At 37.2% G+C, this 27,127-nt stretch overlaps 1 protein-coding gene across 4 annotated transcripts; it reads left to right on the forward strand.

The window, feature by feature from the left end:
* The first annotated feature begins 284 nt into the window (after window positions 1-284).
* Window positions 285-26,068, forward strand: LOC128202944 (uncharacterized). Of its 4 annotated transcripts, none has more exons than XM_052904143.1 (6): window positions 4,279-4,303; window positions 16,960-17,545; window positions 18,218-18,376; window positions 20,780-20,837; window positions 23,381-25,185; window positions 25,460-25,620. In XM_052904143.1, exons 2-6 carry the CDS (start codon window positions 16,988-16,990, stop codon window positions 25,478-25,480), a joined length of 2,601 nt encoding a protein of 866 aa, XP_052760103.1. In that variant the 5' UTR covers window positions 4,279-4,303; window positions 16,960-16,987; the 3' UTR covers window positions 25,481-25,620. The 4 variants fall into 4 exon arrangements, with proteins under 4 accessions (XP_052760102.1, XP_052760103.1, XP_052760104.1 ...); XM_052904144.1 differs by having other exon boundaries at window positions 25,388-25,488; XM_052904142.1 differs by lacking the exon at window positions 4,279-4,303 and adding an exon at window positions 285-307 and having other exon boundaries at window positions 23,381-26,068.
* The last annotated feature ends 1,059 nt before the right edge of the window (window positions 26,069-27,127 follow it).

The raw sequence follows: 27,127 nt of genomic DNA on the forward strand, positions 1-27,127 counted from the left end.
AAAGACTGCCATGTGCAAGAAAACACTCTGAACTCTGATTTTGAAAAAAAAATCACTACCTACCCTACCTAGAAATTTGGGGAAGGTTACCCTAAACAAACATTTTGTTTTGGCCTAATCACAAACATTTATCGGTAATATGTTTGGGCCACTCAAAATATGTTTTCATTCGATTGTTGTTGCATGTAAACCGAATTGTTAAAACAGTAAAATCTACGCGTGCCGCACCAACAGCCTTTCATCGCCTTCATTACCAACTTGTTACAGGCAACTTAATAGGATAGTTGTGGATTAGCGCATGCGCTTGGTAAATGTTTGTCATATTTGTTTACTTGGATACCATCGGCTGTAAACATAAGCATTTGAATTTTGTTTATAAACTTTAACATAATTCAACTGTAATGTTTACATCATCACATAATATATATGTAATCAGCGACATAAATAAATGCGAAACCATTTTTTTTTATGAAATTTTGGTTTCGTTTTAGGAATATTTTCACCATTACGTAATACCTGTTTAATGCGCTGTTTTCTTCTTTCGTTTTACGTGTATGAATACTGCTCAAGGCTTGAACTTTTATTTTCCATAAAGACCATCTCCAAATTAGCAATAACATATAGATACTGACAGAATGAATGGAAAGAAAAAATCTAGTTTAAGGCGTTGAATTTATAAAAATAAAAGCGAATCAAAGCTTATACTGTACATCACATTATGTTTCTAATTTAAAGAGGCTCGTTTACATTGTATAGGGTCAGACATGACACTTTTATAATTCGTGTGAAATGTGAACAAAATGTTTGTAACAGTGAAACACATCTTCAACAGTTCAAATAAATTATGTTTTAATAATAAGTTTGTGACAAAGGGTGCTATATTTTGCCGAAAAGCATAGTAACCATATTGGAAAGTCTATAATTTCAGGCCTGATATAACTATATTTTCCATTAGCGGGTCAAGGGGGAGGGCGGGTGCAGCCGGCGCACCCTCCTAAATCGTCTTTTTACTTTTTATTTGAATAAAGGAGACAAAAGTAATGAAATACGCACCATTTCAGACTAGAAATTCTTTAAAAAAACTGCCAAAACTTAAAATAAAATAAATATCGGTTCTTATGGAGGGGTGCGACTCTTAAGGTTACGCCCCTAAATGACAACCCCTTCTAACGTCGAATGCTGGAACCGCCCCTGTTTTCTGTTCAAATGAGTTCCTGCCAGTTGCTGCTTGGTCTTTGTTGGTTAAAGAAAGTACAATAGCTCATTGGAAGCAACTTAGGTATATGCTATTGTTTATTTTGAGGTTTATTTTGAGGTATTTATGAAAAATAGAGTCAAGGCGCAGCTGGGCGAATAATGACTTCTCAATGAATGAGGTCGTGTTAATAGTTGTAATTAATTTTGTGAACTGATTGGGCACGCCCCTTTCAAACGAACATGTGTTCATCCCTTCGCGTTAGTATCTGAAGCAATATGATTACTTGTATGTATGCTTCTTCATTTAAGCATGCCCTGAATTTGACCTTGAAATACGCTTTGGATTGTATTATCGCTTCCCTTGAACCCATTGAAGGACTTTAAAATTTCTTGCCACAAATGTTTACCATATTGAGACCATGTCCAGTGCGCATGTTACATTTAGCTCTGTTTTAGTTATCGATTTATAGGTCAAAGGTCATGTGACTATAACATGACTCCAAGCTGATTTACATTATTTGCCATAGCTTCACGCTATTTCTGTTTCAAGCGTTTACTGTGCCATAGATGTCTGTTCTATTTCCAAAAGTCAAATGTCTTCAAACACGCGCTCTCTGTTCTTTATTTAAAAACGCACACACACAACCGTACAGATTTTAGATGAGGCTATTCTTGTTAATAAATGAAAAATTGAATACTTTTCATTCTTGACGATTTGTCTTCTTTCTATTTGAGGATACTGATGTTCATATATTTTGGATAATTTCAGTTGAGGTCGATGGTCTAATTTAATACTATATGAGGCCATCAATGTTCATATTATTCGGATAATTTTCTTTGTGGACAAGAGGCTAATTTCTATATGAGGCTGTTTATATTATTCAAATAATTTCCATTCTGGACAAGGAGCTCGTTTCTATATAATGCTAAATATATATTCATATAATTTGGATGCTTTTTCATTTTTGGCGAGGGGCTTATCTCTATGTAAGGCTATCCATGTTCATATTATTTGGATGTTTTTCATTCTGGAATAAGGACTATTTTTGTTAGAGGCTTTCCTTGTTAATACTATTTGGATGCTTTTCATTCTGGACGAAGGACTTTTTTCTGTATGAGGCTATCCATGTTCATATTATTTGGATGCTTTTTATTTTGGACGAAGGACTATTTTCTGTATGAGGCTATACATGTTCGTATAATTTGGCCCGGATACTGAATTTTTTTCATTGTGGACGGGGGGCTAGTTACGATTTTAGGCTTTCCATGTTCATAGTTACCTTCAAACTTCTTTTAACTAATAGGGCTCTTTATTTATGCTTTTTACCAGGACCCACCCCCACACACACACCCATATATTTGTCTTTCCTGGCGATAAACATATGAGGTCTTGTAATAAAAACAGTAGTAACACAGCAATCTCAAACTAACAAAAAATATTTTGTTAACATACGGGCTCCTATTAAGTTTTTGAATTATCTGTCAAAAGCCAGTTCAATAACACTTAAGTAATTGCCCATACAAATTATTTAACTATAGATCAAAATTAATACGAGGTTAAAGAATAAAGGAAATAGTGGACCTCAGGTACATCAAGAGGAGAACAAACAGAATATTTCTATATCACTGTTTGAAAACCAGTCAAAATGAAATTCGAGATTTCTATCTGCGTCAAAGCAACATCATAAAATAAGGCATGCAATTAAACATAGACAATTGAACCGTATACGATTACCTATACAAAGGCATACTTGATTTCAAACATGTTTCGCACAATGTGTATCGAGAGAATGACAAAGAAGAAGAATCAAATAATATAAAATACACTACCACTGACTACATATTCATATTCTATGGCTTCAGAAACAAAACGATTAGATTAGCGTAGCGGGTATCTGATTATTTTAAAAAGTCTGATCTGTTAATCTGACAATCATGGCCAAACGACAGTGTCATTGTAAATAGTTCTACGCATCGGTCTGATGAATTGAGGATCAGAATATAAACTTGTTACGAATCAATCTCATAAAGTGGCACTGTTGTTTATAAATTTATTATACATATATCTAAAACACTTACCAAAGAATGTGCAAAAATGTATTCATGTTTCCTTACGGTTTTGTATGCACGTGCACGATTTGGAGTATGCAGTTTATATGTGTAACTATTCTTAAGAACAATGCAATACATATTGGATTAATGGCAATTCCTTACACGTGCACTTATTGTTCATTTCAAAATCTGTATATAAACTGTCCATTGTAATGTTGTCATCAGACAGTTACCAAAATATAGACAACATCGCCTTTAGCTGAAGAGTTCGAACCAAATACAATCGTACCAAAATAAATCAATGGTACTGTGGTGAAAACTTATTGCATTTTTATCTTACTTCCGTTGTACATTTGAACTCATTCATGCCGAATTTTTGAAGTCATTCCGTGGGAATTATGGCACGTAGCTGTACGCAAATACGCAATTGCGTCAGGAAATTTCGACAGGTCGAAGTTTATGTCATACCAAAAACTCCGAATTTGAAATGCACCTCCAAACATACCCCTAAGGAATCGATCTGCGTAATCCCAATTTGGCCCTAGCTACGCACCTGGAATTTAAGTCAATCTGTGAGTTTTGTATAGCTTAAAAAGGTCACGGGTGGCAGTTCTGTGCATTTATCTTACCGAAAACGTTTCGCAAATTCAATCAGACATTTTGATAATTATCGGGAACATTACGTGGTTAACACGAAACAATTCGCGAACCTTTAACGGTTATCTTACGGCAGTTGTATCATGTATGCCATCAAAAAATACAGATATTTAGTCATTAATGCTGCTTCATTACTTGCAAACTTAAAGTTCAATGAACAATCTTGGCTATATCTTTTTCCATGCATATGATTTGATGTAAAACTATTGTTTCAACATTTTTGTCTATATTATCACATATTATAAAGGATAGCGTATTCGACCTTACAACTGCTATCGTGCTATTTGCAAAGCAGGCAAGAAATTTGATATTATCTTGAAACGATTGGATGTGTATTAGCGCATGCGCTTTGTGAATGTTTGTCATATTTGTTAACTTGGATACAGTGGCCGAAACTGTGAGTATTTGATTCTGGCTTATGGTTTTTAATATAATTCAACATTAATTTAAACAACATTACATTATAGATGTTAATGGCGACACCAACGAATACGGAATATATGTATTTATTTATTTTAAATCATGTATCAATTTTTTCAAAGTTTATTTCCACGTACCTGTTAGACCTGCTTATTTCGCTATCTACTGTTTTCATGTAAAGTGCAAATATTGAGCGTTTACTTTCCATAAAGACCTCAAAATATACAGTTAATTTTATATACAGAAAAAGGGGCTCGTTCACATTTTATAGGGTCAGACACGAGACCCCTTTTTAAATCTAAGTATAGGCTATTGCTTAGGTATTAATGAAAATACGTTCCAGTCTTGAGCATAAGGAAATAAATCGGTAAATCCAAATAAACGAGAACGTGTTTATAGTTAGAATTAATGTTGCAAGCCTCTTTCAAACGAACATTGAACATGAAGCAATATAATTAATTGTAGGAATACCTCGTCATTTAAACAAGTTTAGATTTTGAGATTGAAATGCGATTTAGATAAATTTTTCAGTTTAAGATTGTGCTATTTGTTTGTTTGTTTGTTTGATTGATTGTTTGTTTGTTTGTTGGCCTGTCTTTCGTGCATTTATGACAGCCAAGATGGCGATGCTGTCGACACAGAAAGTTGTTGAACATTAGTTAAAGTATCCCGCTCATGGTTTGTAAGATTTTTTAATTACGAAATAAAGTGTGGCAAATTAGAAGGAGTGTTAAAAAAAATATACCAAAAACTGGAACCCTTCATCAAATGCTGATATTTGCTCAAATATCGTCTTTGAAGAGCACAATTTTCATTAGCGTAAGTATTACTTATTGTTTGTCCAAAAACATGAGCGAGTCACTTTAAAACAGTCAAAGACTACTTCCATAACTTCAGAATAATTTTAAAAACAAGCACTGCAATTTTTATTGTTGTATGATGCGTAGGTGATGAACGCTTAACATTAAAAGACAGTTTCAGAACAGTTTTAAATATTGTGTTATCTGATAGAAGTACGAAGCTTAGGTCAAAATTAAGGAGACAAACTATTTCGTTTGAAATTTTATGTGAACGGCAAAAACTAAAGATTCAACCGATTGCGCGTCAAACTTCGATAAACATATTATTTAAAATTCAAATGATTAAACCATTATTTAAACATTTTATATACTACTAGTGACGTACCTAAGCATTCTCCAGTACGCCCGGGTCTACAGATCGATCTAAGATTCGCCGTAATGACAAATGCTACAATTGCGAGATTAGCAAAAAGCAGAAAATAAGGCTTAGTGGTGTATTCATACTGATAAACGCTCGTTGCATTTCCACTCAGTTTTGGCGAAATAGTTCGTCTATGTGTGAATTCTCCAAAATATTATTTAAAGGAGGCAACACCCAGGCTCCCACCTCGTATAACATATTGATACTAAACTAATGACAGTCCTTCAAATGTGGACAGCTCGCTCCCACCTCGTATAACATATTGATACTAAACTAATGACAGTCCTTCAAATGTGGACAGCTCGCTCCCACCTCGTATAACATATTGATACTAAACTAATGACAGTCCTTCAAATATCGACAGCTCGCTCCCACCTCGTATAACATATTGATACTAAACTAATGACAGTCCTTCAAATATCGACAGCTCGCTCCCACCTCGTATAGCATATTGATACTAAACTAATGACAGTCCTTCAAATGTGGACAGCTCGCTCCCACCTCGTATAACATATTGATACTAAACTAATGACAGTCCTTCAAATGTGGACAGCTCGCTCCCACCTCGTATAACATATTGATACTAAACTAATGACAGTCCTTCAAATGTGGACAGCTCGCTCCCACCTCGTATAACATATTGATACTAAACTAATGACAGTCCTTCAAATGTGGACAGCTCGCTCCCACCTCGTATAACATATTGATACTAAACTAATGACAGTCCTTCAAATGTGGACAGCTCGCTCCCACCTCGTATAACATATTGATACTAAACTAATGACAGTCCTTCAAATATCGACAGCTCGCTCCCACCTCGTATAACATATTGATACTGAACTAATGACAGTCCTTCAAATGTGGACAGCTCGCTCCCACCTCGTATAACATATTGATACTAAACTAATGACAGTCCTTCAAATGTGGACAGCTCGCTCCCACCTCGTATAACATATTGATACTAAACTAATGACAGTCCTTAAAATATCGACAACACGCTCCCACCTCGTATAAAATATTGATATTCAGCTAATGACAGTCCTACAAATATCGACAGCTCGCTCACGTGTACGTTCGTATAATTAACAATTATGATAGCAATAATAATTAATTAGCTATAGGCACGCCCTCTGACTTTAATCATTCAATATCTGTGAACGAATTCCTTAAACCCTTTTTTGTTCAAATTATGATGCACCAAGCTACCATATTCTGATAAAAACAGATCATGTTATTGAAATGCCCATTTTATCAGTACGTTTGTATGTATATAAACATTTTCTTTAGATTATATAAAACTCCTTTGTAGAACATGTGATCGTACAGTGCTCGGTGATCGATCCTATCAATTTATCAATTCATCTATCTACTTATATATCTGCATTCCTGCCTGCCTGCCTGTCTGTCTGTCCATCGGTTATCTGTCTGTCTTTCTATCTGTCTGTCAAAATAATGTGACTTTAGTCGAAATCGAAATCAGTTCTCGCCAGATCTACTGTAGAATATTACATGTTAAAATAATTAATGCGCTGGTGTTTCAAATTGGGACGCATGGTGTTATGCTGTTTAAAAATGTACAATTAATAAAATGCTTTATTTGAATACGTTTATAAGATTAAACGCAAATCTAAAGAATTCTACCTAAACCAAAGAATTTCACCTTATCTTGGTACAGTTTAAAAAAAACTAGTTAATTGTAGTAATAAGTAATCAATTAACATAACATATTCTTTATTAATCACAAACATTTATCGGTAATATGTTTGTGCCACTCAAAATATGTTTTCATTCGATTGCTGTTGCATGTAAACCGAATTGTTAAAACAGTAAAATCTTCGCGTGCCGCAGCCTTTCATCGCCTTCATTACCAACTTGTTACAGGCAATTTAATAGGATAGTTGTGGATTAGCGCATGCGCTTTGTGAATGTTTGTCATATTTGTTTACTTGGATACCATTGGCTGTAAACGTAAGCATTTGATTTTGGCTTATAAACTTTAACATAATTCAACTGTAATGTTTACATCATCACCTAATATATATGTAATCAGCGACATAAATAAATGCAAAACCATTTTTTTTTATTCATGAATTTAGGTTTCGTTTTAGGATCATTTTCACCATCCCGTAAGACCTGTTTAATACGCTGTTTTCTGCTTTCGTGTATGAATACTGCTCAAGACTTGAACGTTTATTTTCCATAAAGACCTCCAAATTAGCAATAAAATATAGATACTGACAGAATGAATGGAAAAGATCTAGTTTAAGGCTTTGAATTTATAAAACTAAAACCGGATCATATCTCATACTGTACATCACATTATGTTTCTTAGAGGCTCGTTCACATTGTATAGGGTCAGACATGACACTTTTATATTTCGTGTGAAATGTTAACAAAATGTTTGTAACAGTGAAACACATATTAAACTTTTCTATTAAGTTATGTTGTTAATAATTAGTATGTGACAAAAGGTGCTCTATATTGCCGAAAAGCATTAGTACCGCAAAGTCTATAATTTCAGGTCTGATATAACTATATTTTCCATTAGCGGATACAGAAGGGAGCGCAACCGGCGCACGCCCCACCCCCGCGCTTAAATCGTCTAAGTTGACTTTTTATTTGAATAAAGGAGACAAAAGTAATTAAATACGCACCATTTCAGACCAGAAATTTCTTTAAAAAAATGGCAACACTTGAAACAAAATAAATATCAGTTCTTATGGAGGGGCGCGAGTCTAAAGGTTACGCCCATAAATTACAACCCCTTCTTATGTCGAATGCTGGACCCGCCCCTGATTTCTGTTCAAATGAGTATCTGCCCGTTGCTGCTTGGTCTTTGTTCATAAAAAAGTACAATAGCTCACTTGAAGGTTTAGGTATATATTCTATTGTTTATTTTGAAGTATTTATGAAAAATAGAGTCAAAGCGCAGCTAGGCGAAAAAATACTTCCCAATAAATGAGATCGTGTTAATGGTTGTTATTGTTTTTGTTTACTGATTGGACACGCCCATTTTAAGCGAAAATGCTTTCGCCCCTACGCGTTAGTATCTGAAGCAATACGATTACTTGTATGTTTGCTTCGTCATTTAAGCATGTCTAGATTTTAACATTGAAATGCGCTTTGGTATTATTGTCGTTTTTTGTTTGTTTGTTTGTTGGCTTGTCTTGAACCCATTTAAAATTTCTCGCCACAAATTTTTATCAAATTGAGACCATGTGCAGTGCGCATAACTTCCCGCTCTTTCTGTTTCAAGCGTTCTTCATTGTGCCATATTTTTTTGTTCGATTTCCCAAAGTCAAATGTCTTGAAACTCAGAAAACCACAGGCGAGACACCTGTTCTATATTTTTTTAAAACGTTTTTAACGTGAGGCTATCCATGTTAATATCATAGATTGTGAATACTTTTAATTCTGGGCGAGTGTCTTCTTTCTATTTGAGGATAGTGATGTGATAGTGATTTGGATAATTTCAGTTGTGGTCGATGGTCTAATTATTATATGAGGCTATCAATGTTCATACCATTCGGATAATTTTCATTGTGGACGAGATAATAATTTCTATATGAGGCTGTTTCTATAATTCAGATAATTTTCATACTGAACAATGAGCTAGTATCTGTATAAGGCGATATATATGTATTTGTATTATTTGGATGCTTTACATTTTGGACGAAGGACACTTTTTGTATGAGGCTTAACATGTTCGTCTAATTTGGATACTGAATATTTTTCATTGTGGACGGGGGGGGGGGGGGGGGCTTATTTCGATATTAGGCTTTCCATGTTCATTGTTAACATCGAACCGTTTTTTAACTAATCGGGCTCTATATTTATGTTGATTATCAGGACAAATTCCCATACATTTGTCTTTTTGTCGATAAACATATGCGGTCTTGAAATCTAAAACTAACAAAAAACATTTTGTTAAGATACGGGCTCCAATTAAGATTTTGTCTGATAAAACCCCATTAAAGCGAGTTTAATTACACTTAAGTAATTGCTCATACAAATTATTTAACTATAGATCAAAATCGATACGAGGTCAAAGAATAAAGGAAATAGTGAACCGAAGTATATTTTCCTCAAATACATGAAGAGCAGAACTAACAGAATATTTCTATATCACTGTTTGAAAACCAGACAAAAACGAAATTCGAGATTTCCATCTGCGTCAAAGCAAAAACATATAATAAGGCATGCAATTAAGCCTTCTACGATTCCCTATACATAATACTTAGTTTCAAACATGTTTCGCACACTAGTGTGTAACGAAGCATGACAATGAAGCAGACTCAAATAATATAAAATACACTACCACTGACTACATATTCATAGTATATGGCATCAGAAAGAAAAAAAAAGATTAGATTAGCGTAGCGGGAATTTGATTATTTTACACGTCTGATTATTAATCTGTCAATCATGGTCAAACGACAGTGTCATTTTAAATAGTTCAGCGCATTGGTCTGATGAATTTAGGATCAGAATATCTACTTGTTACGGTTCAATCTCATAAAGTGGCACTGTTGTTTATAAATTGATTATACATACGTAGAAAACACTTACCAAAGATTGTACAAAAATGCATTCATGTTTTCTTATGATTGTGTATGCACGTGCACGATTTGGATAATGCAGTTTATGTATGTAACTATTCTAAGAACAATGAAATACATATTGGATTTAAAGGCAATTCTTTAGACGTACACTTTCTGCTATATCAAACTCTTGATATAGAGTGTCCATTGTAATGTTCATCAGACAACATCGCCTTTAGCTGATGAGTTGGATCGTACGAAAAAAAATCATGGGTACTGTGGTGAAAACTTAAAATTGCATTTTTATCTTCCTTCCGTTGTACATTTGAACTCCCTCATGCCATATATTTGGAGTCATTCCGAGGGAATTATGGCACGTAGCTGTACGCAAATACGCAGTTGCGTAATGAAATTTTGACAGGTCGAAGCTTATGTCATACCAAAACCCCCGATTTTGAAATGCATCCCCATACCTACCCCTAAGGCATCGATCTGCCTAATACCAATTCTAGCTACGCACCTGGTATTTTAGTCAACCTGTGAGTTTTGTACAGCTAAAAAAGTTCACAGGTGGCAGCTCTGTGCATTTATCTTACCGAAGACATTTCGCGAATTCAATCCGAAATCTTGATAAGTACTGTGATCATTATGTGGTTTACACGAAACAGTTCGCGAATCTTAACAGGTGATCTTTCGGCAGATGTATCATGTAAGCCATCATAAAATACAGATATTTAGTCAGTAATGCTGCTTTATTACTTGCAATTTTAAAATTCAATGAACAATCTTGCCCATATCTTCTTCCATGCATACGGTTTGATGTAAGACATTTTTGTCTATAGTATCACATAATTATGGTAGATGATAGCGTATTCGACCTTACAACTGCTATTGTGATATTTGAAAGGCAGGCAAGAAATTTGATATTATCTTTAAACGATTGGGTGTGTATTAGCGCATGCGCTTTGTGAATGTTTGTCATATTTGTTTACTTGGATACACCGGCCGAAACTGTATTTAATTTTGGCTTATGATTTTTAATATAATTTAACTTTAATTTAAACAACATTACATTATAGATGTTAATGGCGACACCAACGAATACGGAATATATGTGTTATTTATTTATTTGAAATCATGTATCAATTTTTTCAAAGTTTATTTCCACGTACCTGTTAGACCTGCTTATTTCGCTATCTACTGTTTTCATGTAAATTGCAAATATTGAACTTTTACTTTCCATAAAGACGCCAAAATAAACAGTTAATTTTATATACAGAAAAAAGGGGCTCGTTCACAGTTTATAGGGTCAGACACGAGACCCCTTTTTAAATCTAAGTAAAGGCTATTGGTTAGATGGAGGTATTAATGAAAATACGTTCTAGTCTTGGGCAGCTAGGGAACAAATCGGTAAATCCAAATAACTGAGAAGGTGTTAATAGTTGAAATTAATGTTGCATGCCTCTTTCAAACGAACATGGGTTCTGATAAACCCAAATAAACCTAAACAAATAGTGCAAGTGTTTATCCCTGAAAGGATCTGTTGCGTCTTTTCTACTTAAGCTAGTATTGTCAATACACACCCTCGCCAATAACTTTTGCACCGCTACTTATATATATTTTTTTACTGAATTGAAATAATGTCAGGGTACGTTGCAATAGAAAATAGACGTGGGTGATTTTTCGCTCATCTAAATTATTCTTCCTTCTTGAACTTGTTTCAACATGAAATGTGAACTGCTTAGAAGAAAATAAATAATTACCATACTTGCATATTTTAATCATGTATTATATTCTCGTGTTAAAACTTTTTAATCTACATTATATGTACAAATAATCAAATTAAAATCTACACATAAATACGCTAATTTACCTATACAATGTAATTTCAAAATTAAACAAATAAATACATCTCAATATACAACATGTAAAACAATAACTGAGCAAACAAAGGCTTATGAGGTATGATGTTTCAAAAATTTGGAATAAGTCCAATTTTTCAAATTATTTTTAAAAAAAATGTATAGTTTTCATGTGCCATACACAATTTCACTTTACATGTACTTTTTCAGAAAATATAGTGATTGAAATACTAAAATATTTTTGCATTTAAATATTTAGATCTTCTTCTATACGTGAAGCACACTGTTGCCAATAACATCGGGAGCACTCTGTAGAGCACGGCAGTAAAAAGCTAATCGAAATGAATATAGTTCATACAAAAATAATACATCTTATTTAATTCATGTGTGCAAAAATATCAGCATTTTCTCAACCTACGGAATATGAGTTTTATATCATACTTTGCTTATTTATTTCAGCTTTGTTTCCATTAAAACAACATGACAATTCAACCTGTAAAAACTATTGCTTGTACTGTATAGAACTTTGTGGATTGTGGCCGGGGACAAGGGTGCTGGTGAGCTAGCCGCCCAGTTATTTATCATTTGATTGCCGTTCATGCCTTTGTATCAAGGTTGTGGAGAGGAGCCGGCTAGCCGCCAAGTTAGCTATCAGTTGATAGCCTTTCGTGCCTTTGTATCAAGGTTGTGGAAGGGGGGGGGAAGAGGCTAGCCGCCCAGTAAGCTATCAGTCGATTGCCTTTCATGCCTTTGTATCAAGGTTGTGGAGAGGAGCCGGCTAGCCGCCAAGTTAGCTATCAGTTGATAGCCTTTCGTGCCTTTGTATCAAGGTTGTGGAAGGGGGGGGGGGGAAGAGGCTAGCCGCCCAGTAAGCTATCAGTTGATTGCCTTTCGTGCCTTTGTATCAAGGTTGTGAAGAGGAGCCGGCTAGCCGCCAAGTTAGCTATATGTTAATAGCCTTTCGTGCCTTTGTATCAAGGTTGTGGAGAGGAGCCGGCTAGCCGCCAAGTTAGCTATCAGTTGATAGCCTTTGATGCCTTTGTATCAAGGTTGTGGAGGGGCTGGGGGGAGAGGCTAGCCGCCCAGTTAGCTATCAGTTGATTGCCTTTCATGCCTTTTTATCAAGGTTGTGGAGAGGAGCCGGCTAGCCGCCAAGTTAGCTATCAGTTGATTGTCTTTCATGCCTTTTTATCAAGGTTGTCGAGGGGGGAGGAGAGGCTAGCCGCCCAGTTAGCTATCAGTTGATTGTCTTTCATGCCTTTTTATCAAGGTTGTGGAGGGGGGAGGAGGCTAGCCTCCAACTTAGCTATCAGTTGATTGCCTTTCATACCTTTGTATCAAGGTTGTGCAGGGGGAGGAGGCTGGCCACCCAGTTTCCCATCAGTGGATTACCTTTCGTGCCATTGTATCAAGGTTGTGGAGGAGGGGGGAGGGGTGCTAGCCACCCAGTTTCCCATCAGTTGATTGTCTTTCAAGCCTTTGTATCAATCTAAAGGTTGTGGAGGGGGGAGGAGGCTAGCCTCCAACTTAGCTATCAGTTGATTGCCTTTCATGCCTTTGTATCAAGGTTGTGCAGGGAAGTGGGGGAGGCTAGCCTCCCACTTAGCTATCAGTTGGTTGCCTTTCATGCCTAAATTCCGAGGATGTGAAGGGGGAGATGGGGCGGCTATCCGCGCATTTAGCTATCAGGTGATTGAATTCCTTGCCTTTGCTTCAACTTTGTGGAGGCCGGGGGGGGGGGGGAGGGGACTAGCCGCCCAGTTTGCTGTCACTTGATTGCCTTCGTGACATACCTTTGTTTCAATGTTGTGGATGGGGGTGTGGTGTCATTTTCGGATATGATGTCATATTCATAGATAAACAGAGGTTTTTCAAGTGCATTGGTTGAACATTATACACTTTGATTGCAAAGGAATAGTTCGCATGAAGGCTGATTTCTAACAAAATTTTGCCGATTTACTTGATGAATTAAAAAATGCAGCACTTTTTTCTCAATTGATGCGTTTCTGGTTATTTTGTGACATTTTCCCCCTGACCAAACCTTGCCAAACCAGTAGAACTAGGCAGGAATGTGATTGTTTGACAATGAAATCCTCATGAAAAATCAAGGTTAATTTTGTATTTGTCCATGAAGGGACTTTGATGTTGCATTTATAACTTTTTTCAATCATGAAAAAGGATTAAATGAAATACTATTCCTGGAGTTTGTTGCACAGAAATTGATACATTCTGACAATGCATTATTTTGACATAAAAGTGCGACTCAATAATTGTAAAGTTTCTGTAGAAACTGGTCAATATATATATTTGCTTAAAGGGATGTGTTTCAATTTATCTAATGAAAATAATGAAAAGCTTTATATTAAAACTATAATTATGTATGACGTTTTAGTGTATGGATCATGATTTTTTTGTAAAAGAACCGGTATTCTAATTCAGTAAAATAAAATTAAATATGGTAATATTTAAGATTAATGGAACTTAAACATTAATGCTTTAACTTACAACAAGTGTTATTCATTGCATCATTCTGGTATCAACATTTAATGTATTTAAAGGAAGTGTTTGGTTAGTAAAGTAATACTAAATGTAATATTGTGGCTAAGATTTCAAAATGACATATATCATTTTATATTCATACTACAAGCAGAAAATTAAATAATTATGTGATTCAAATACTTTTTTGTTTTTGTTTCTCTCTTGTTAAAGATATAGTAACATTTAAGATCAAAATTGAAAAGTGCAAAGTCCATGCAAGCTGCAATTACATGTAACTTTCATTTCCAAGTTGACAATTCATCAATATTCCATATATAAAATGTATCATTTAATGCTTTTCATAGACAAATATTTTCCAATTGTTTTTTCCAAAGATGGTTAAATAGAATTTATACTACCATGATTGCATAAAAGAGTTACAAACAGTTTTACAGCTGGTAAACAACATCTTACAGATGTTTAGGCCAATTTACCAGTTTTCTGGTTGAAAAATAAGGCTTTTTTTATTAGTGTGTTGGTAACGATTTTCAAAAAAAACATTAAAAACTCATTTTTGGTCAAATTTAAACTGTTCTGAACTTCTCTTAAATTGAATAATAGGTGTGCAAAATTTCATTAAAATATTGCAATATTTAAAAAATCAATGGTTCATGCTAATAACGGTTGCAACAATATCATGAATAGATGAAATTATACTTGTTGATCAATTATGTAGTTACACATATATATATTACGAATATTCTCCTTAATGAAAAAAGGTATCGTATTTCGGTTAAATCGGAATCCAGCCTTTTTTATTTTTAAGACCCATATTGGTATCCCAGCGCATACCTATTTATAGGCTGTGAATCATAGTTACGCATAATCATGATGAATGATTATTACGATATAAAACACTGAATCTAAGAGCTAAAATGCCAGTGGCGTAGCTACATAAAGGCCTTGTGCTACAACTTTTTGGAAAAGTGATTATATTTAAATAACCCAGAAAGATTTTGCATGTAATAAAAACTTATAGCTACTCCAACTCTTTGACCAACTCAAAAGTTTATATTATTTTAACCAAAGCTAGTTTGGTGTTTATTTAAACAAAATGCAGGGTGTACTCCATGATTTTATTATGCTCATTGCAAGTATATTTAAGTGTGTATAATGTGCATACAAAAGTCCCCAAACTCACATCGAATCATCGGGCCTACAAGTTGTTAAGGCCCTAGTACTATAGGCCCCTGAAGGCTACATATGTATGACAAGCGTGATTTGACTTTTTAAGATCACAACCGCATGAGCTATTGTGATAGGGTGATTTCCCGTCCTTTTCGAGTTTTCACCAATAAAAGTCGCTCCATGCAGAACTCTAGTTGCCATGGCAAACAAACGGAAAATGAATGAAAATCTTCTTTTTAGAAACCGCTGGCCCGATTTCAAAATAAGTTTACAGAAATGTTTCTTAGGTGACCCTGTATAAGATTTTTTCACTCCATGTTGATTCCTAAAAATGACATGAAGGGGGCTGGGCTTCTTCTAACTGTTTGAATAAAATTATGGAAAATTATGAAAATATGCCTCCCCGATTTTAAAATAATTTCGAGTTAATGTTGCTTAGCTGATCTGCTATCAAACGTCATCACCCCATACTGGTTCAAAATAAAACATGACAGCCTGAGTTAGGCTGCTTTTCACTATATTATGCACCAGTCAATTGTAACCACGCCCCCCCCCCCCCCAGGTCCGGGGATATCGGGGAAATGGGCCGTGTTTTTACCTTTGCCCCGCAGTGCCGGGTGAATGCGGTGGTTTTGTCTTCGCTTTGAATATAGCAGGGAATAGGCATTACCTAGGGTCCCTGGGGTGCGGAGCATTTGGCGGGGATTTTACCTGTTCGTCCCCGCAGGGCGGGGATTTTAGCCGGGGTTGGCTGGACCGAAAGTCAAAGTCCCCGCTATTCCCTGGACCTGGGGGGCCGTGGTTACAATTGACTGGTGCATAAATATTAAGTCTGAATCTGGGACCAATAACAAATATTGCCTGGTTGATGAAAAAAATATTATGCTATTTCAATAAAGCGAAATCAAATATATATCCATGCAAGACTTTTAATTAAAATTGAAAATGAATAATCGTAAAAAAACGCGATTTTGAGTTATTTAAAATTACTGCGCTTTATGACATCAGTAAACAATGTCGCACGCGCATTTTGGTGAAATGTACAAAAGCTCGTTTTATACGTCATTTTTTCCACAAATTGATAATTTTAGATATGCAAGAAAAAATATCAATCATGTGTTTCCGGTACGGATAGAAAAATCTGACCCTCGGGCACGCTGCGTAGCCGGTAACTCGGCAAGCCTCGTTACCAGCTTACGCGCGTGCCTTCGGGTCGGATTTTTCTATCCGTACCGGAAACACATGATAGATACTTATATTCCTACTCCCAGGTTTCTATGTACAAGTCCCGAAGGGGACTTTTGTAATGTAAGCAATCTTCAGTAACTTGTTTCTATTACTAGGTGTTTACTAAGATCTCATGGCTACACTATGACCTCCTACAAAGATATACTGCGGGAGAAAGAAGCCCAAAACTGGATCAAGGCCGCCATCGCCCTCAACATCACCAAGGAGGGTCTTCAAGACATAGTAGAGGACGTGCTGACATGTGTACATCAGGACATCTATAGCACCGTTAGAACATCCAAGGGTCTTCCACCCGGGGCAGCATGTGCATTTTGTTTCACCGAGAACGTGTTGAATTGCCCTACTCGAGGGATATGCACTAGTACTAGAAACTGTAGATTTCATAACTCCCCTCAAAAACTGTATGCTCCATGTCCAAACGGGATTTGTGAAGGCGTCCGTGACGAAATAGTCAAACATCACAGGTTTTCGGGACCATCATGGAAGAACACGAACGCCGACAAATGGTGTACCATTCCCTGGGAGATAGGCAAGTGTTTCCTGCCTCCTGATGGCTACAAGACCGTGTCCTCCATCAAAGACAGCGATTTCAACGGCGTGATCAGCGTCATGATGAATTGCAAGGATTTCCAATATAAGCTGTCGTTTAACGTTGCGATACAGCCAAATTTATTGACAGAGGTAAATATAATCACATTAATCGATTTTGATGATTTTTTAAAGAATGTTCATAATTAATGCACAACTGTTCAGCTGACATTTGAAGTTCCTCTTTGTACTCATTTAATATGATGGCAACCAGTACATGTTCACTACCTTATTAATTAGTTTGTACATTCGTTACTCCTAAGGAGTCCTAAAGTGCATGTACTCATAGTCAATCAACTAAGGATTCCTAAAGTGCATGTACTCTTAGCCAATCAACCAAGAAGTCCTAAAGTGCATGTACTCTTAGCCAATCAAACAAGGAGTCCTAAAGAGCATGTACTCTTAGACAATCAACTAGTGAGTCCTTAAATGCATGTACTCTTAGCCAATCAACTAAGGAATCCTAACGTGCATGTACTCTTAGCCAATCAACCAAGGAGTCTTAAAGTACATGTACTCTTTGGCAATCAACCAAGGAGTCCTAAAGTGCATGTACTCTTAGCCAATCAACCAAGGAGTCCTAAAGTGCATGTACTCTTAGCCAATCAACCAAGGAGTCCTAAAGTGCATGTACTCTTAGCCAGTCAACTAGGGAGTCTTAAAGTACATTTATACGTTTCTACATGCATTTATTTAAATTTGGGCGATGTTCAAAACAACTACAAGCTATGTTAGTCAAAACTTATTTGAAACATTACTTTTAAGGTTCGAGACATTGGTCGACGCGTACGCCACTCTAATGACCAGAAGGTCAAGGACACGGAACTAGTAGACTTCCTGTTCAAGCTCCGCACCCTGCTGGAGGACAAGACTGAACTAGCAAACCGACCCGAGGCACAACACGCCGTGGAACAGCTTAAGAAGGTACGAACTTACATGCTTTATGACTAAACTGAAGTAGCAAACCGACCCGAGGGACAACACACCGTGGAACAGCTTAAGAAGGTACGAACGTACATGCTTTAAAACTATAATGAGGTAGCAACCCGACCCGAGGCACAACACGCCGTGGGACAGCTTCAGATGGTACAAACTGACATTCTTTAAGACTAAACTGAGGTAGCAACCTGACCCGAGGCACTAGACGCCGTGGAACAGCTTCAGAGGGTAAGAACTGATATTCTTTAAGAATAAAATGAGGTAGCAACCTGACCCGAGGCACAAGACGCCGTAGAACAGCTCAAGAAGGTACAAACTTACATGCTTTATGACAAAACTGAAGTAGTAACCCGACCCGAGGGACAAGACGCCGTAGGAGAGTTTAAGAAGGTACGAACTCACATGCTTTATGACTAAACTGAAGTAGCAAACCGACCCGAGGCACAACACGCCGTAAAACAGCTTAAAAAAGGTACGAACGTACATGCTTTAAGATTACAATGAGGTAGCAACCCGACCCGAGGCACAACAGGCCGTGGAACAGCTTAGGAGGTACGAACTGACATGCTTTAAGAATAAACTGAGATAGTAAACCGACACAAGGCACAGCACGCCGTGGAACAGTTTAAGAAGGTATGGCTTTACATGTTAGCGGGCACAACTGAACTAGTTACCAATGGAAGGCGCAACACGTTCGGTACAGATCGAACAGGTATGCCTTTACATGATGATACGGAGGACAGCATTGAGCTAGCGTACAGACAACAGGCACATCACGCCGTGGCACAGATTGAACAGGTATGTCTTTACATGATGATAGGTAGGACAGCATTGATCTAGCGTACCAACAACAGGCACAGCACGCCTTGGCTAAGATTGGACAGGTATGCCTTTACATGATGATAGGGAGGACAGCATTGAGCTAGCGTACCAACAGCAGGCACAGCACGCCGTGGCTAAGATTGAACAGGTACGACTTAACATGATAGAGAGAACAGCACTTAGCTAGCGTACCGACAACAGACACAGCACGCCGTGGTACATATTGAACAGTTAAGACTTTACATAATAGAGAGGACATCACTGAGCTAGCGTACCGACAACAGACACAACATGCCGTGGTATAGATTGAACAGGTATGCCTTTACATGATAGTGTGGACAGCACGGAACTAGCGTACCAACAACAGGCACAGCACGCCGTTGCACAGATTGAACAGGTATGACTTTACAAGAACGAGAGGACAACACTGAGCTAGCGTACCGACAACAGGCGCAGCATGCCGTGGCACAGATTGAACAGGTATGCCTTTAGATGATAGAGAGGACAGCACTGAGCTAGCGTACCAACAACAGACACAGCACGCCGTGGAACAGATTGAACAGGTATGCCTTTACATGCTAGAGAGGACAACACTGAGCTAGCGTACCGACAACATGCACAGCACGCCGTGGCACAGATTGAACAGGTACGACTTAACATGATAGGTAGGACAACATTGAGCTAGCGTACCAACAACAGGCACAGCACGCCGTGGCTAAGATTGAACAGGTATGCCTTTACATGATAGAGAGGACAGCACTGAGCTAGCGTACTGACAACAGGCACAGCACGCCATGGCACAGATTGAATAGGTATGACTTTACATGATGATAGGGAGGACAGCATTGAGCTAGCGTACCAACAACAGGCACAGCACGCCGTGGCTAAGATTGAACAGGTAAGACTTTACATGATAGAGAGGACAGCACTGAGCTAGCGTACCGACAACAGGCACAACACGCCGTCGCACAGATTGAACAGGTAGGACTTTTCATGATGGAGGACAGCACTGAGCTAGCGTACCGACAACAGGCACGGCACGCCGTGACACAGATTAGACAAGTAGGACTTTGCATGATAGCCGACACTACTGAACTAGCTTACCCACTCAAATGCACAACATGGTACGCAACCTTGGTTTAATCTCGCATCCAATAAGATCACCGGTTTTGGTGTAGATGGGGGTCTCTTTATGATTTTATGCTTGGATGTTGGTGGGCTTATTTCTGTGTGGTGAACTTAACAGATGTGATGTGAAACCAAGGATGCGTACCATTTGGTCTCCATCCATGACACAAACTAAACCGGTCTTAGCCTTTCCGCGTTTATTGCGTACACGAAGTGGTGGCATCGAGTTTATTTAGTCGTGGCCACAACATACAAGTCGTTGGAACAAGTAAGTAATTCGTGATCACGAGACAAAATTGATATTAATGCAGGTCACCTCTAAGACATTGTACATAAAAACACAAGTGTAGTAAAATTGTTTTCCGTTGTGTCTTTTTACTTCTTTGTGTCTATCTTTGTAAAATAGCCTTTTAATGTCTTGATCTGTTTTGTTTACAGCTGCAAACAGACGATTTCAAGATCAGTGCTGAGAACGAAGGGGAGGTGTTGAAGGAAGGTAAGAGACGCTTTTTAGAAATGACGTATCGAGCGCTGAAACCCATGCATAAATTTATGAACGTCAATAACGGGCCTTTTTAAACAGGCTTTCATAGAAAACCGGGTTATCTGAATGAGGACGTCGTTTGGTGGGCGGACGTCAAACATTGGTTTGTGCCCAATAAATTAGGCTACAATTGGCGGATAGTAATGAATCTTGGTATGAAGGTAGCTGATGTAAAGGGCTGGCTTGGGATTGCTTTAGAGGGGGATTGAAGGCAAAGTCAAGGTCAAGGGGGTGGGGGTTTGGATGGATTCAAATCAATGTTTCCGTTACTAAAAATGGCTACATTTGAGTGGTAAGTTTTATACTCTGATTGGAAACGTTCACGAAGTTCGGCCCTGAAATCTGCTGTTATGTGCATAACTGTATCAATGAATACATCATGTAAAAGTTTTTATAATCAGATTAAACTTTCTGGTTGTAAATTAAAGTGTTTAATTAGTATTTAGTGCTATCGGCTTGCAAAAACTTTAACCATTGTCATATAAAATTGTATATTGACATGTAACTTGGCATGGTTTTTGAACGAAACTAACCTCACAAAATATTAACTAGAGTTTTCAGTGGTGTCTCTTCTTCATAGAAGTAAAGAGAACGGAAGCTGCTATTTTCTAACTCATTACAACCATTACAATACTGCTACCTATCTACTGTACTAAGCGTCTAGTGATAATGTTGTTGCCTATCTTTTATACCAAGAGTCTTCTGAAAATACTACTACTTATCTTCTGTACTCAGCGTCTTTTGACAATACTGGCCACAATTTCTCGAAACCTCTCGGTCAAGATTTTTTTTTCAATTTTAAGCATTGAAAGACTCAATTTCCAGTGATTTTAGGTTCTTATTTTCATGTTTTCTTCTAAACCTTTTTCGGTTAAAAAAGCTGATAGATATAAAACTAATATCGTTTAGTAACATTTATTCATTTTATATAACCGGAATCCTTGTTGGTCGAGCCGATGTTGGATACAGTTAATCGCCATGTCCAACACCTCTGGCGATAGGTGTCCTTTGGTGAAGTCGGATACTCATAGTCGGCGTTTCGTGACGTTTTGGCATTGCAATTATAAATCCATCAGTATTTATCTACTTTTAAATAATCGTTAGCGCGCAGTCTCGCATTGATGTTAATTAGTTAATTGGCGCAGTTAACCTATTTATAGTGAAGCCACGAGTGACTTTGGAACCATTGTGAGTTGAATGCTCTGTGTTCAGCTTTTTAGTGCCAAAAAAGCTCTTTGGAAATTTAAATTTGGAACGTCCATTTTAATGTCAAACTTAATGTAATGTGACGTTTTTGAAATGTTACATATTGCTGGCTGTTTAATGACAATTCTGATTCTGATTTAACTAGTAAATACAATTATTACCTAAAGTTGTTGAAACATCAAAAACGATACAAATAATTATTGTATTTTTGCCTCGTTTTCTTCCACTTACCCGTCTTTAATCACGCCAATTAGCTAGATGGTGTTATCATGACATGGTGACCTGTATATTCAATATCGTGTCAGACTGGTATTAATCTTATTTATTTAAAATACGATTTTTAAGAAAATCGGTATCAAATATTCGCGGCCCCATTGCCGTTACTGGCCAGAATATGGCCCAGCTCCTACGCGCCTGTTCTTAAGCCCCTTATAACAGGATTAAGCTAAGCTCACTATTTTTGTTTTTCAATAATTTGTGTAATATTTACTTCTTTAAGAGTTTATATACTTAAAATATGAATTCTCTTTATGATAATCACAATAAACCATTTTTCATTTATCAGAATTCAATTTAAGTATGTATTTCGGCTAATTGAAATAAGCTACTTAAGCCTGTTAAGCTTAAAGCTGCACTCTCACAGATTGAACGTTTTGACAACTTTTTTATTTTTTGTCTTGGAAGAAGCTAAGTTTTGCGAAAATCAATTGAAACCAGGTATATAAGACTGCTGACAAAAAATAGGTTTCAGATTTTTATATTTTAGTTCAAAAATTGATGTTTTATCCATTTTTCTTAAACCGTTAGTAACGGTTTAAGCCAATAATTGATCTTCGAACGGAAATATTAAACTCTGCGATATGATCTTTTGTCAGCAATCTTTTATTATTGATTCGCAGATATTTACGCAAAAGTTTGCTCATTCCAAGACAACACAAAAAAGTTGTAAATTGGTAAGTCTGTGAGAGTGCAGCTTTAAGAAGTTTCGAGAAATTGGGGCCAGCTTCTTATCTTCTGTACCAAGCATCCTGTGATATTGCTGCTTCTTAACTTCTTCAACAAGCGTCTTGTGGTATTGCTGCTTCTTATCTTTTGTACCAAGCGTCTTGTGACATGTGCTTCTTATTGTCTGCAACAAGCGTCTTGTGATATTGCTGCTACTTATCTTCCGCAACAAGCGTCTTGTGATAATACTGCTACTTATCTCCTGTACTGCGTTTTGTGATAATGCGTACGTATCTGTTCTTAACTTTTATGTTTTAAATGTTATATTTTTACATTTACTTCAGGATTACGACTACGTTTGGCAAACCATTACCAAACCACTTTGGCCGACATGCCGATATCTCCCATTCTTGAAGAAAAGAATGCAAAACTCAGGAAATTCTACGTGGCACCGAAAATTGTGGAGAAAGATCATAGACAAATCGGCAAAATTGACAAGGGAGAAAGTGGTCAAGAGGTTGCCAAATTTTCAGATGTTTTCTTAAAAAACGGTCAGCTGCTCAGAAATGTTTTCCTTGTTGGTGAACCGGGCAACGGGAAATCCACATTCTCCGTAATGTGTGCCCTGGAATGGACTCACCAGTATTTACCAGAGGTGGAACATGTCGGTATTAGAACAAGCTATGCCGATCCAGAATTCTTCAAAGAGTTTGCATTTTTGTTTCATATCACCCTACGAGATTCGGGTAAGACGTGTGATCTAGCAGAAATGATCAAGGATCAACTTATAGGTAAAATCTACCACGAGAAGGATGCCGATGATGGTTACCGGCTATTGCAGACGGTTCTGGAAAGTGAAACATGTTTAATCATAGCTGACGGCCTTGACGAATGGACTCATCCGGGAAACGTAAACTGTACGTGCAAAACTGAGGAAAAAGTTATCCCTTTCCGAAATTCGGCCAACAAGGCCACGCTCCTCACGACAACGCGTCCCTGGCGACTGTCACAGTTTAGAGTGCAGGATTCAAAGATCGACAAATATCTTGAAATAGAAGGAGCTGCAGATACAAAGCAACTTGTGGAAAATATCATCAACATTCTTAATGGGGGAAATAAGGATGAACGGACACCAGAGGCTTTCATGGAAATGGTGTCAGCGAAGAATCTTCAAGGATTATTGTCAGCACCTATCAGTACCACCCAGCTCGTGTGCCTGTGGTTCGAGGGCAAGTCGTTAACCGATTCAAAGTGTGACATTTATGCTGGCGTGATAAACATGCTATCATGTAGATGTAGTTATATGCAACGGAAGCATAAAATTCCGAAAATTGAACTGCCACCTGTATTAAAGAAACATGAATGCTTCATGCAAAATCCCATGGTTTACCTTGCGCTGGCAAAGTTAGCATGCACAACTTTGTATTCAGAGTGCAGAGGTTCGTCTGTTGTTTTCAGCAACAAAACAGTCAACGCTTTGTTAAGCAAGGAACATGTTGAATTTGCACTGAAGTCAGGCTTACTCACGGAGAAGAAATCCAACTCATTGATCGAGAGATCATCTCACTTTTCATTCTTTCATAAAACACTTCAAGAGGTTTTAGCGGCTCTTCATTTATGTTTGAATGAAAACGACTTCAGTCAGCTATCAAACCATTACGAACAAGATAATAAGGAAAATATCTTGGGAGATGTATCTCAGACATTTATTTTCATATGTGGAATGAAGCCCGAGCTCGGTGTACAAATGTCTTCATGGATCAATAGTTCTATACCACCATACCAACCATCAATCTACTATATAGTGGATACACTACTTCAGGACCTGATTGTCTCCGGGTACCATGAAGCACAGGCGAACAACTATGGTGACATACCGTTCTATCTCGCATACTTCCGGATTGATTGTTACGAGGATGTTGTAGTGTTAAAAAAGCTGATGATGATAAACAAGAAACGTATTCAGTTACTGTTCATCCGGGAATGCGATGACCAAATTAATGGGGAAGAGCTGCAGGAGGTGATCACATCCTCCTCCGACTCACTCAAAGGAGTGAGACTGTGGGACCGCCATGGGCAGTATGACCTGTCCCAGTGTCACAGGCTGGAATATCTGAAGATACGAGGAAACAATACCACACGTGTGCAGGTTGATCCAACAAATATTACAACATTTTACTTAGAGATAGTATCATCAAATGTTGAAATGTACATATTTGAATTATTTAAAAACCCTCAAAGGTGGAGTAAACTACACTATTTTAGGTTAACTATCGTTAAGAATGTCCAGTTACTTGTGGATATACTACCAAGTCTCCCTCAGTTACAACACCTTGACATATATAATACAGATCTAGGTGAGCTCCACCTGCTCCCTCCAGCCACCATCACCCATATTACACTTTGTATTATGACAATGACAGCGGAGGCGGTGCGGAGTCTGATAGAGACGATGAAGAACATACCACACACCATTACATGCAAGATGGAGTACTGCACGGTGGAACCTGCTAGTGAGATGAAAGACATCCGAGAACATATGGACAGTTCGGCGTCATTCAAGGTTCTCAGATTTGACAATACGCGTGAATGCTTTGATTTCATATTTACCAAAACGTGAATAATAAGTTAAATGTTAGCATCGATATTGAGAAATCATGTTTGATGAAAAACAGTGAAACAATCAATGAAAGTGTCATTCTATTTATAGAAATATGTTATATGTTACTTTTCAACGAACTAATTATCATCAACCACTTTCTATGTGTATTCAACTACTTTAATTCACGTTGTGTATTTACATGCATCCTAAAATAAATAAAATAGATTTAACTTTACACAACAATGTCGTTGTGGCAGATGTTATTAATCTTAGATGGAAACGTTCTCATATCAAAACAGTCCACTATAAACGTGCAAATTGTAGGTTAAACTTGATCGACTTCGAAGAAGAGTCGCTTTAATAATCTATCAACTCATTTCCTATTTCAATATGATGTTATTGATAAATGTTAGTCTTACTTCGCGATAGGATTATTGATTAATGAGGAAGATTCAGCTAGTTCTTTATTTACAATGGCATCCTTGCTCAGCTGTTTTTATATTCTATATTAGAGAAAAAAACAATAACACATTGACAGTTTATGTTAATGATCCATTACATAAATTTCACATTATTATGAAATCTACAAAATAATTATATTGTATCATGTATCGACAAAAAGAAATACCCAAACAATAAGTACATTCAGTTACCTAAATTATAGAATATATACAACGACCTATTATTTAACATATCACACAAAATGATTATAATTGAAGAAGATATGATTCTTGGAAATATTGACTGATTTGTATTTAATACGATGAGAATACGAATATGTTAGAATGATGATAAGTATAATGATGGTGGTGTTCGTGATAGTGGTAACGACGATGATGGTGATGGTGATGGTAGTGGTGATGGCGATGACGACTACAACGACGACGTCGTTGATGATGATGATGATGATGATGATGATGATGATGATGATGATGACTGTGGTGGCGATGGCAACGACGTCGATAATGTTGAGGATAATTATAATGATGATGATGATGATGATGGTGGTGGGTTGTGGTGGTGGTGGTGGTGGTGACGATGATGACGATGATGATGATGTTGGTGGTGGTGGCTGTGATGATGATTGTGTTGGTGATGGTGTTCGATGATGATGATGATGATGATGATGATGATGATGATGATGATGATGATGTTTATCTCAAAGATGGCCGCATAAGGATCCTTTGCAAGAACCTTGAGGTTAAATACTACTGTATATTTTTAACGGCCTAATGTCATTCGGAGCTCCTAAGCCGTTTTTATCGAAAACAACCTCGGATGTATGCCGGTTCATCAGTTGAAGTAGTACCGCTTTTTGACGATTTAAATTGTCAAATACATCCGAGGTTGTTTTGATAAAAATGACCGAGGTGCTCCGAATGGGAGAGATGTAGCAAGTCTGCTTTTGGAGGAGTAACTTCTAGTAATGCCATAGCGCTGATGCGGACGGAATCGGCGTTGTTGCGTATTGTTTAACCTTTGGACCGTA

Source organism: Mya arenaria, chromosome 9 (assembly GCF_026914265.1).
Source record: "Mya arenaria isolate MELC-2E11 chromosome 9, ASM2691426v1".
Lineage (NCBI taxonomy): Eukaryota > Metazoa > Mollusca > Bivalvia > Myida > Myidae > Mya > Mya arenaria.

Excerpts from the sequence above, each read along its gene's own strand:
- LOC128202944 (XM_052904142.1), top strand. The coding sequence starts at position 16,988 with ATGACCTCCTACAAAGATATACTGCGGGAGAAAGAAGCCCAAAACTGG. Across the intron at positions 17,546-18,217 it reads AGCCAAATTTATTGACAGAG|GTTCGAGACATTGGTCGACG; the intron begins GTAAATATAATC and ends ATTACTTTTAAG. Across the intron at positions 18,377-20,779 it reads CCGTGGAACAGCTTAAGAAG|CTGCAAACAGACGATTTCAA; the intron begins GTACGAACTTAC and ends TTTTGTTTACAG.